At 35.6% G+C, this 13,450-nt stretch overlaps 1 protein-coding gene across 2 annotated transcripts in view; it reads right to left on the reverse strand.

The window, feature by feature from the left end:
- Nucleotides 1–496: 496 nt before the first annotated feature.
- The window catches only part of SPATA17 (spermatogenesis associated 17), an 89,165-nt gene continuing 76,211 nt past the window's right edge, over nt 497–13,450 (reverse strand). For both annotated transcript variants that reach the window (XM_085054788.1, XM_085054787.1), the window contains one exon: nt 497–953. In XM_085054788.1, coding sequence (XP_084910914.1) covers nt 873–953 — 81 coding nt within the window. In that variant the 3' untranslated portion in view covers nt 497–872. The remainder of the gene's footprint in view (nt 954–13,450) is intronic.

Consider the following 13,450-nt stretch of genomic DNA (forward strand, 5'->3'; position numbering starts at 1 on the left):
GATTTTAAGAATCATCTTATAATTTACTCTTTAGATATGCTGAGATCTTCCCGTGATGCTGAAGTCTTTGAGCCTTATGAAGTGGATGGGCTCTGATACTAAAGATTTTGCAGGACTACTTGCTAATGAACAGAGGAAACAAGCATCAGTTTTGTGCCATCAAATGTGTTCTTCTCACCAAGCATCACAAAATTATGCATTCACAGCATACAGGACTAGGAGTAAAAGTACAAGTTGTGACAAAGAAAATTAAGTGGATATGGACCTAGTAATAAGGTATATATGTTTTCAGAATTTTGTCTTTTCAACACTGAAGTTCTTTCATCCACAGAAATGCTAGCAGGATGTAAAATACTTTCTTATCTTCCATGTAAATGCTTATCCTGCACTTCTGAAGTCACAGATCAGTCAAGGACACCTAACTGAAGAGGATGAACAGTGATGAACAGATACATTTATAGTTGTGAGAAGAAAAATATTTTTAAAAATTTTAAACTTTTTTTCTTTTTTAGTGTTAACCTCACTTTATTTATTACACCTCAAATGTGTAATAAATAAATGTGATTCCAAGTATTTTACCTGATGACTCTGGTTTTGTATCCTAAATTATTTATACTAAATAAAATATAGCATTTTCAGAAATTATTTTCTTAAGATAATACTTTATTTTTAAAGAAAAATACTTTTTGATAAATCTTGGAAGCCATATTGCTTGAAGATCAAGTTAAATCAATTAACATTACTTCAGACACAGTATACATCACAAAAGGAGTATTTTATGGAACATTCAGTCAACATGCTGCTGTGTAGTTGCTGAAACACATTTATTGATGACTTTTGGTGTGTCTTATGGTCTGTAGTTTCCAGGAGAATTACACTATTTTCCCAGCATTGGAGTAAGTTTTTCCAAACTTGTCAAAGAGAACAATCGATGGAAACAGTGTTTCAAAGTCCTAAGGAAAAGAGAGACAAAAAATTATAAGTTTGACTTAAATGGGTTTGCCCTTTATTTTTAGGTATTTTAGAACTCCAAATATTGTCTAGTTACAATTTATTATATAAGATAGAATGCAAATTATTCAAACTAGTGAATATTAAATATACATTTTTACATTATATGAATATTATTTTGAAGAAGAGCACAAGAATTGATTTAATTGCAAGAAAATATGTTTTCAAACTCTCAGCAACTATAAGCTCTGCAGAAATTTCCTGATCTAGAAATCATGGTATACAAAGATTTATTCTCCTCCCTGGCAACCAGGCAAGTTAAAGAAAACACGATAGCCTTGCTATATTTTAACTTTTCTACCTTTGTAAACATTGAAATATGGATATTAAACCAGGTCCATATGAAATGGTAAAAAAAATTGGTATATATAATATAAAGTATTAGCAGCAAAAAATTGATTGGGAGAAGCAGGGTGATTTCTAAACACAGGTTTTTTCCCAGGAAAAATCCTTGCTTATAACATTCCATTTGTTAAATGCAAATGCTTGGAAATCTAAATTAAATAAGAAAATGCAATTGAAACTGTGCTTTAAGGGTACAATGTCAATTCAGCCATAAACAAGAAAGTAAAACAAAGTAAGTGTTCTAAATTATATTTTGATTTGGCTACTTACTAATAAATACTCATGGTAAATGTTTAGCAAGTCCATGGTATTTTAGCGTTAGGTTTTAAAGCATTCTTAATAAAATTATTTTCTTTGAACCTGAAATATTGAGAATAGCATAACAATAGAAAATATATGTTTTGCGTCAAAATGGTTTTTACTTTTAGAAAGTAACATGCCACAGATTAACTATCAGCTTTCCAGGACCTGATGATTCATTTTTAAGAAGCTGGCCTGAACACTTTCTACCGTTTTCTACTGTCAACTTGAAGCTCTGCAAAAGTGCATAAAATTGCAACATCTTCATGGAATGTCTGAAGTCATGAGTGAATGAAAGTTTTACCTTTTCAACACATTTCACCATTTGAAGGGTTTCATTTTCTCTTAATCTTTTTTTAATGACATGAAACAGAATTATAATTCCCTGGACAATTTGGATTTAGCTACTTCACAGTTCAGTTGCATCTCTATAAAACAGAGCAACTCTGATTTCTAGTAAGTTTCATGCAAACACTGGCTGGGCCAACCTGTGTTTCATCTGCATTGCATGTTGCCAAACTGTGACCACATAATTTCTTACATAAATTTGTTTAGTATCATTCCTCGAAAATTCTGGTGAATAAATCTTAAATAGCAAGGCAGACATACATTCCAAATTGAATACTCCGTGTGTGGTGTGAAAGTGAGCACTATCCCATTCTTAAACGATTCACAAGATTTACTTGTTAATGTTTCTCTGTGCCTTGTACTGACCAACTTCTTACTCAACAGAAACAGCCTATTTGCATATTTTCATCTCAAACTTTAAGAACAGCACGACATTACTGCGGGAAAAGTTGTCCATATAGTTATTACAATAAATATTATAGTATCTGCAACACAGCTGCAAATGGTTTCCTTCTAAAGTAAAGCCAGTTATATTTAATTCAGTAGATTAACCAGACTAATTCTGTCCATGGGAATGGAAAATCAACAAACCAGCTCTTGATGCTGAGAAAGGAAGCAGATAATCCAGCAATAATTTAGGATTAAGCAGTAATTCAGAGCAGAACATGTATGCTTTATTTTTAAAATAGAAAGCATCTTATTAATTAACATGCAGGACAGTTATGTACAGTTTAACAAATGGTGTGTAGTTTAACAAATGGTGTACAGTTTAACAAATGATGAACAGTTTAACAAGTAGTGAACTTGGGGTAAGAAGGGAAACCAGTAAAACCTGTGCACCCCCATATCAGGATAAAATCAGGAATGGTAAGGCTGAGCATTGCAGAGATCTTCATTGCTGGAGCAGACGGCTTTTGCCATTAGGATTCCTGGCCAAACAAAAACAATTGGCTGCCAGAATTAGCTCCTTGGGACGATTTAGGAGCCTTTGAAGTGAACAGTGGTTTTGAGCTGGAACTAAGCCCAGGTCCAGCTTCAAACTCAAATCAAAATGACAAAGAGGAAATTTTCTATGCCACACGCCCCCTCAGTGTAAGATTACTTTGGTTTGGCAGCTGTACTGTTTATCTTGTTATTTAAAACTATTCCACTAGATACTCACAACTGAGCATTTAAACAACTGGCTCTGATTATGACGACAGCAGTTATGTTTGACTACATTTAGGAAACATTACAGAGTCTGATGGATGCATAAAAGCATGCTGGCTTTAGAGCTGCATTAATTGTAGAAGTTTAGGATGTATACTAGATAAATGTTGCACAGTATGCATAGAAAATATAAATATCTTTTTAGGAAAAAGCTTTTGTTTCTGTTGTTTCTGCATTTGAAGATAAAAATTTTAATCAGGTTTTAACAGAGTGATAAAGTAAGGCCTGAAATCACCACCTGGCCTTGCAAGATCCACCTAACAGCACTGAAGAGAGACCATGTCACTGTACCATTGTAGCAGCATAAAGGGAAGGGAATTGGAAGCCAGGTTCTCACATCCATCTCATTTGCTGGTGAAATGACAGCTCAAAACATGCAGAGAAGCACAGTGATGGACTGCTCATTAATTCTGCTAGGAATCATCTTGAATTTAAACTGTTTGCTACATAGCATAGAAGTTAAGAAGTTATGTAAATAATCCTTTTGAAGAACACACGTTGTGACTGGAGAAAAATAAGCTTTGAAATTATTTTCACCATTAGTTACTCACTATTGGAGTAACTAATGGAATGGAGTAACTAGCTGGAGTAACTAGATGGAATGAATAAGCTTACAAATAGGAACTCACACATATTGGTGAACTTGACCCTATAGTTTTGCACTCTTGGGATCACAGGAGCTTGGAGCTGAGCTTTATGGAATTTTTCCACAATACATTTTTAAATCAGGGCGTATAATTCTCAGCACTGAGACCTACTTTTAAATTCCCAAACAAAATTAATATAACACTTCCTTTTAAAACTTGTCCAGCTTTGACTCCTTTCACTCCAGTAAGTTGTAAGTGACTCAAGTTCAACTGACAGAGCATAACAAGACTTCTGGACCCTTTCAATGTATTTAACTACTTTACTGTTGTGAGCTCATCAGTTCGAAACAATGCAGTCAGAAAAGGTGGCATAAAGCCACCAAAGATTTGTCTCAATCAGCACTCTGATGTCATAGATTAGACTTGCCAAATGGTTACATAGTCTAAATTTGGAATGTTATTAAAGCAAATTCCAAAGACATTTTTCACCTGACTATGCAGACTTACATAAATACAGATCACGTACAAACGCTGGCAAATGAACAAGACCTTGTAGACCTTCATATTGGTTTGGAAGCCTTTGAAAATGCCTTCTGTGATATTCTAGAAACAAATTTGTACTAACAGTGTTTCTTCCCAAGCAATTTTGAGAGTATTGTACAATATCCTGTAATATAAAAATGCAGATTGAAATGAGATAGGAATTACAACTGAGTATCTTCTTGGAAATATAATGAAGTAGAAAGTCAGCTGCCTCAGACCAAAGCAAGAATAGGCAAACAGCAGTAGCATATCTACTCACACATTTTAAGGCCAGAGGATACTATTTTGACCATTTATTCTCAGCTCCTGCATACACACTTGAGGTGATTTTGTATATCAAATCTCTCAGTTCCGTAATAATTATGGAACTGGTAAGCTTGTGATAAACTTGGAACAATAAGCATACAATAAACTTGTGTTATCTGATTTATAACACAGTATAGTCTTTCCTTCCTCTGTAATGACAAAACTGGGGTTTGCAGAATAAGTAGAGATTTGGTGGTGTAACTGGAGATTAAAGTTGTGTTAGGTTGTACGAATATAGATTTCCTTCATAGTTTAGTAGAAGCAACATGTGCAGAGGTTTCAAATATGAATTGTATAATGAAAAGTATTGTCTGTAATGTGAAGTATTCCATCTGTAGGAGATATCCAGAGCTATGAGTCCTCTTCTGAGCCAATCTAAAAATACTGAAGACAGTGTATAAATTCATTTTGTCAATGAATTGTGTCTGTGTGGTGTGAAAAAGGTAAACAATTCATGAAAAATTTGCATCTCAGAAAAACTCTTTTGTAGTGCTGGAATTGTATCTGTTGCTCTATAATGATTTTAGGTCTCCTCTGTTCTTCTCTATATAGAACCCTAATTCTGAACGTAAATTCTGTTCATTAATGGCAGAAGGAATAACTGAAAAATTAGTGCAGCTGCTGGAATCATAATTCTATCTTCACGGTACTAGGTAAAACCAGGAAGCAAAACTTTGAAACCAATGTCCACAGATACACACCAAGACTTTAAAGGATACAGTGGGAAATTCTGCACAAATGTCCCTGCAGCAGGTACATTCTTAGTGTAGGACAAGCCCACTGTGCAATCTTGCTTTCTCACAGAGCTGGGAGACTTCCCATGTGCACACCTCCTTTGGAAACCAGGCAGTACTGCCAAGTGTCACTGTACAGCTCTGGTCTACAACCTCACCTGTTTAACATTAAGTGGTCATGTTTAAGTCTTGTCTGTGATCCTAATGCTTCTAATAGTAAAATTAGAGTTTTAAATTGAGCTGTCATAGTAAGCCTCCTGACCTGTTAATAGCCACAGAGGTCTCCAACAAGGAAGCAAACCAGAAACAGCAAGCTGTTAGACAAGTAAAATGTTGATCCAGCTAACTTTTATTCTCAGCAAATTTATCAATACTGGTTAACAATACTTCCAACTAGTACAGGGCCTTCTGACATGACAAAATGAGTGTAACAACCCATTCTGTCAATACAACACAAATGTCATTTCAAGTGCTCAAAACCCACTAAGCTACCCTAAAAAAGATTGATTTATCTGCTCCAGTGTTTCTTTGGGGCAAACTTTTCTCACAACTGAAACCAATTAGTGGGCCTGGCACTTGTAGTGCAAAATGTAGGTCAGCATCAAGTAATAAAAAAGTATTGACTTTTCTCTGTCTGTAAGCAGCATGAAAGGGGTGCCATGGCCTTGTCGTATATGAAAAGAGCTCCATTAATTTCACTTATTTCAACCAGGGCTGTCAAATACTAATGCTTCTATTGCACTTTTCACACAAAGTACATTGACACCAATCCTGGCCCCAGTGTAACAAGTTTACAATATTTCAGTCAGTGAAAGGGGTACTATAATTTTTAATTCCCTGTTGTACATTTAGTCTCTTTAAGCAGCACTGCTCATAAGACCTTCTGAGAGATATGAGCTGGGACATTAATAATGGCTTCACACTTCTTCCCATGGGCATCAGAACCTATTTCTTGGGCACAGCTTCAACAGCTAATTAGCCATAAAGTTCAGGACACAGTTGTTTGGCACAACTCTGCTTTTGTGGCTGGTGGGCACAGACTGCCAATTTTACTTTCTGCCATGGAGAAAAAAAACCAAAACTGAGGAAGAGGTCCTCTATGACTTAAGGCTATAAAATTGAAAAGCTAATGTGTTAACCAATTGGGTCAACCAGCCCCTTCAAATAAGAGATAATAACAAAAGCCTGGATCATGCCTTAGGGACTGGATCTCATTGTGTCAGCACAGAGGTATTGACTGCCAGGGAAAAGCGTGCCTAATCAGAGTTCCCTGCCCCACAGCTCACAAGTGACCACTGCTGGGATGAAGGCGGTAGAATTGCACCTTTCCCTATTCAGCTTACCAGCATGATGCAGAGGAGGAGAAAAAGGAACCATCATCTATCTCCTCCTTGCTTCAACTATTCACTACTGCTACCAATTCAAAAACCCCTACATTTTCTTCTTTTTGGTAGGAGCAATAAAGTTTTCATGGAAGCATAGGATGTTTTGTGAGCTTCTCCATGTTGTGGGTAGACACAGCAGAGGTCAAACTGACCCAAAATGTTATGATCCTGTTTCCCTCTATTCTCTGCAATTTGCCTTCTAAACTGACTTTTCTTTTTTTCAAGTGAAGTTTATGGTTCTTGTTGACAAGCTTGAGGGCTCTGAGTGTGATGTCTAACTCATTCCCTAATTACCTCCTGCAAATGCAAACATCACCACCAACAATAAAACTCTTTGATTTAAAAAGACTGGGTGACTATGGTAGAAGGCAATTTTCTACTTGCTTTAATGACTTTGTAAGTCTTACCCTTTGAATCAACTTGCTATTAGATCTTAAAATAAAATGATATTGTATAGCCATCATAAAAGGCAACTTTATAACCTTCTGCGTTATGCTTACATCAGGCAAGTTTTTTTCCATTTGTTACTTTTAGTCTTTTATTGACATTATGATAATGTGTTGTAAAAAAGAATCAGGAAATTATGTTCACAGTAGGAAATTTAACAACACTATTTTAATATCCTATCTTCCAAACAGAAAGAGAAAACATTAATTGCTACTTAATTTATGTAACAAACATTTCATTATTTTTACACTTAATTTTTCATGGATATTTATAACTATCACTGACTCTTACACATTTTATCTTTCATGAATTAAAAATGAGAAAGCCAAACTCAAACAGTGCTTGCTAGAAATAATGAAACATTTCTAATGATGGTTCATGAGTTAGAAAAACCACTGACCTGATAATTACATAGGTTTAGATACTTTCTGTGTGATGTGTCAAGTATCCACAGCACAGCCATGTGTGCTCCCCTGGGACACCCTAACACGGAAATTATAACTCCATTCCTCTCTTTCTGTAATATTTGGAGAAGGAAGTGTTCTGCTACTAATCTGTGCCCCCTGAAGTTTCCTTTTGTAGCTCAGCAGCTAAATTGTGTTAATTTGTGTTTTGGAGATAGTTGGAGACAACTGACACAAATCAAGGTCTAAAGCTTCTTGTCCTCATCAGCGCAAGGTGGGAGAGGATGTGTTCTAGGCTTGAAAAAAGCCTTTTTAAGCCTCCTGCAGGGTCAGAAGCAGCTTGGACAAAGGAACAAAAGTGTATCCCCTTTCAAAGCTGCACCAATTAAGCTATGACTTGACAGAAAATAATAATGCTCTTCAGAATGCAATAGTTTGAGGCATTGTACGAGGAAAACACAATTTCTAAGTGAGTAAGACATTCAGCGATAGCCGTGTTTACTAAGGATTACAAATGTGTCAACCTTTACTGTCCTTTCTCAAAAGCAAAGGCAAAGCATTTCTTGGCTTTGATGGAAGTCTTGCGCGAGGAAGGACAAAGGAAAAAAGGGGAAGGATTTGGTCCAACGAATTACTTTTTCCTGTTAAGTATTGCCTCTGTAAAATTAACCTGGGATCTGAAACTAGGCTGTCCTTTTTGTCATGTGTAATATAACCAGCAATGAAGATTTGTGGTCCAAATTTGCATTTGTTACATTTACTTAGTACCCTGCAGTCATTGTGGTTGCCCAAGGGGAAGGAAGGGCGGGATTCCCAGCTGTACCCTCTATGTTCATTTATTCCATTTATTAATGATCTGCAAGCCGGGCACTCTCTGGTCCTTCCTCTCAAACATGGACTAGCTTTGCAATGTTTTAGAAAGCAATACATTTTCCATTATAAATAACTGTTCAGACAATTAATTTCTTTATGTGTATAAAGCTAATCTACTGAATAAGGATAAGTCACCTCGATGTAGACACTTTTCAGGTACTTTTAGACCTGTTCAGAGTCAGTGTCAATACCACAAGTATAGTTTGCCACACAAAGCTACAATGCATGCTGTACCATACTTTAAGCAATGTTATGAAACAACATCACCCAAATTTTATACTGAATATCTGTATTTGAACCAAAATTGCCAAAGATAATACTCTATTTTTTCAACTATGTATCCTTTTTTTTTACAAGTAAATTAAATTAAGAAACCAATGTGAATTTCTCCGCAAGCTATTTCATACTTGGATACCCTTGAACTTTACTGAATCTGGGCTAAAAAACAAATGTGCAGTTGAAATAGTTCAATAAGTATTCAGAATCCCAAGAGGTGTTTATTTGCCATTGTCATGCAAATTTCTACCTCTTGCAGTGTATTTTAACAAAATATTTTTGAAGAGGGAAGTAGAAGTTCATCTTAATCTATTTAAGATGTATAAATAACATTGTCAAGAATGAAAACCCTCTAATGAGAAACATATAACCCTTTAAAGAAGTTATTAAATCTGAGGTGGAGCTATGCCTAACACTACATTCCTGTGTACAGAAAAGTACAGACTTAAAAAGCATCTGATGAAAAAGAGTAAAGGACATATTTTTACCATAGTGTTTGTATTTTTAAACCAACTTCTTGTCCTGCCCATCACACACACTCTGCTATCAAGAGGACCTGCAGTAGAAACTATTGCACTTGGAGATAAACGTCTTGACTTATGCCCTTTGTAAGCTGCCCTTTTCATTGCCTAATCTGTTCAACTACCACATTCTCTTTCCAGCTGAAAAAAAGCCAGTGCCAAGTGCTGACTGCCAGGACAAATTCAGAACCACTTTTAACCTGCTAGACTGAAGCCAGAAAATGTTTAACCTGACAAGATCAAGTTGCAAATCTCTCTAACTTGCCAAAATCACGCCACCAGGAGTTAAGGAGGAAAAATCTTGAGTCGAAATCCTCCAGTGAAAATACGTTTTATCTTATTTGGCTTCTGATATGCAGTAAAACTAGTACTCCCGTTAGATTTCATCTGGTTTCACATTGTTCTGGATGACACTTTCTAACCTGATTGCTTTCTGTGATGAAATGACTAGATATGCGGATCAAAGGAGAACAGTGGATGATGCTGTCTGGCTGAGCTTTAACAAAGCTTTCAACACAATCTCCCAGAGAATCCCTTTAAACAAGTTGGTAAATTAGAGTCTAAATGTGCAGACTAATATAATAACTCCCTGGAGTATCAGGTTCAAAGGGTAGCAATGAATGGCTTCTGCTCTAACTGGAACGTGGGTACCAATGTATTTCCTCAGGTGCTGTCTTGTGGCCTATCTTTCTATCTTCCTCAGTGACCTGGAGGTGGAGATGGAATGCACTCCCCTCAAGTTCTTGGATTACATAAAGGTAATGGGTACCATGCATACACTTGAGGGCTATCACTCAGAGTGGTGTAGACATGCTGGAGAAATGGCCTGACAGAGCAGCTGGTATTTCTAGACAAACGTTTCAGTTCAACAATGTTCAGAAAAAATTATATGGATTGCACTTTTTAGCACAGATTTTAAAAAGAGATTGCTGAGCAATTCAAACTAAAACCTTGCTGCACTGGTTCTGATATGAATACATGTTATGTATATACTAAATGTAACAACTTGTGCAATGATATTCTATGGTAGTGAATAAGCAAAAGTTTATTTAATTTTTCAGCTGGATAATTTCTGAACTAAATTCTACACTCCGTTGGCCACGTTGAGGATAGAATTTAGCCTGACACTTTAACATTTACTCCTTTAATGTCTATACAGAGCTTTCAATGTATGGTTGAGTATGATTATATCTTATAAATGAAGAGGAACTGGGAAGTTTTACAATGTTTTATATGCTAATTTATTCATTGACAGTGTAGTATCAATATAAGTTATATTGTAAAGTTTCCCATACTTCTCTGAAAACTTCAGATTTGAACTGAAGCATGGAAATTCTTTAAATAGCAACACATTTTGGTCTTCCTTTTGCCAAAGGCTTGGACATCTGCAAAAACTACAAATCATGCCAAACTCTATGAGTGATATATGGAGGACCACAACCCACTAGGAAATAAGCTAAGACGAAGTCATTCATTTCATTTAGGTCTTTCAGAGGGATTTGAACCATCCAGCCCACAAACCATGTCTCATGAGATTGCAGTGTACATCCAGCCCACAGTAATAATGATTCATATACATATATGTGTATATGCTTTATTGCTACCTTTAGCTGGATTAAAAGCAATATATCAAATTTTATATTTCTGCTTCTTTTATTAGCTTTCTAGCACTTGATCAGCTGATAGAGGCAATAATGAAATATTTTTTTATAAACTGGAGTTTGTAAGTCCTGTCCTGAGAATGCAATATTTCAAAAAACAGCCTAAGCTTTGGGGAAAAAACCAATTACAGAAACAGCATTAAAAATGCCAAGCACTGGGCAGAAGCAATTCTGGATCAGTTTAAAAAAGTGATTGATGAAACTCTAATCTGAGCTGAAGGAACAGTTTCACGACAAGCTGTGACCATTCCACACACTTCATTAGCTGCCATAATTAGCCTGGTGTTTCAATTTGTTAGAACTGGTGGGGACAATTTTACTCAGAATGCAAACATCAAAAAACAGGGTGCCTCAGACTTCAGAAGAGGCTGATGAGAAGCTTTTCTAGTCTCTGTTAACTAAAAGATTAATTACAGCTGATGGGAGGCTGTACTCTGATTGTCACTCTGTCTATGTGCATTACTTTTAGCATTAGAAGAAAGACATGGTTGACACTACACTGCTCAATCAAGCAGCTTTGCATTAGTGTGCAAAGTCTGTTAATATGCAAGGTTTTTATTGTTTCTCTTTTTCCTTTTCCCACCCCTAAGTTTGAGACTCTCAAACTAACAAGTTATTCTTTAAAAGAGCATGGTGTTTGGTTGGTAATGGTAAGCACACAGCATTTCTGCTGCCATTCCTTCACACAACTACAGGTGAGAAATTCTAACACATCTCAAATCTACAAGTTGGGAATATTATTAGTTCCTATTATTGCAGTCAAAATGTAAATTCCTACTCAAATAGTCTCACTATGAGAAACAAAACCAATACAGCTGTGGGAAAGCTACTGTGTGTTTCATAGTCTTTGTGCCCTAACCCCTCTACCTGAGGTGTGCTTACCTCTATACATTAACTCATCAAAGCTTGTCAGATTATTTATATGGAAGTGAAGTTTGAATTTGAACTGCAAAGGTTATTCCTGAATTATTCTGTAACTTTCATTCTAGAACATTACCACATGGCAATACACCTACTCATAAAAACACTCCTTACATGGATATGCCTTTCAGTTTCCCTACATGTATGATGCTGAGATCAACAAAAACTGTAAGAGAAGAAGTAATATAGTTTATCATGGTGGAACATCCTTTGAACCTGAGTTTGTAAAGGGCATATTGAAACCAGATCTTCATTGTATTAAAGGAATAAACACTGATCTATTCCAAAGTGGGTATCATTCTATGATATAAAATGGGGCAAATGAGTTCAGAATTGATTCATAATATAAATTTCAAAGAAAAAAGCAGTAGATACTTACATCAAATCATTAAGACAACGTCTCATTCACTCCAACATAACTGCACAAAGCTTTTAGTGTAATTTTTCCTTTTCAAAGTATGTAGGTTACTCTAAAATTCATTTTTCTGCACTGAAGTCCTGCTGCTCTGAGAAAAATCTACTTTTGTTCTCTGGATAGAACACCAAAACAAACAGAAAACCTCCAAACTTACAGACTTTCTAATAACTTGGGCTCATACCTGGCAAAATATCTTAGAATTCTTCCAGAACACCTATAGGTATTATTAGCATTTAAATTATGAAACTATACAATCATAATGAGTCAGTGTAACAAAATCTCTAATTCAGATATCATTTCAAGATGCAACAGTCTATAGTCCTAAATGTATCTGTTGCAAGAAAGTCATAAAAATGTCTCTGATCTTAGACCTCAATTTTGCAAACTCACCTGGAATGTGCATTTAAAGACGAGATTTTAAAAGTCTGTTTTTCTGAGAACATAGGTAAGACCATTTTTCCAAGAACATTCTTTCTGAATGGCATGTATTTACATATTGACTATATTCACTATGGGCCAGATCCTTACTGATACCAATTAGCCTAGCTCCATGGATATATCTCAATTATTCTAGGCCTGAGGATCAGCTCTCAAACCTGCAGTTTCCACAGTTGTATGGCCCATGTAATTCTCAGAGGATTGTGAAAAGCTTTCAGTTACTTTAATTTCAACTCTATTTAACAAGCACAAACAAGGTCGCGGTGAGCATTATCAAATAATAAGTAGCTTGCTTTTGCAGATAAGTTCCATAAAGAATTTTAAGTAACTTCGAAATATAGCCTTTTTAATTCAATATTGTGGCAAATTGAATTGAGTTGAAATACATTATGTTTGACATACATATAAAAAAATCTACTTAATTCCAAGAACACTGAACAGCCTATTCAAAAATGACATGACAAGGCAAAGCTATGAATTTCCCAGTTCAGTGTATGGATTTTGAATTCCAATGAACAAACTCATATCCAAATAGTCAATGCCTAAAACCAATATAAACAAAACAAATTAGGTGTAACTTCAGTATCTACTGTTTCTAGATTAACTGATTCTTTTTTCATTAAAAGTTCTGCCACAAGTTACTGTAATGTGCTCTAAGCACATACTGAAGGAATTGGTCAAGATACTCTATTTCTGAAGTGTTTCTGATTAAATAAGAGGCTT

The sequence above is a fragment of the Lichenostomus cassidix genome, chromosome 3 (genome assembly GCF_008360975.1).
Source record: "Lichenostomus cassidix isolate B80296 chromosome 3, HeHo_3.0, whole genome shotgun sequence".
NCBI lineage: Eukaryota > Metazoa > Chordata > Aves > Passeriformes > Meliphagidae > Lichenostomus > Lichenostomus cassidix.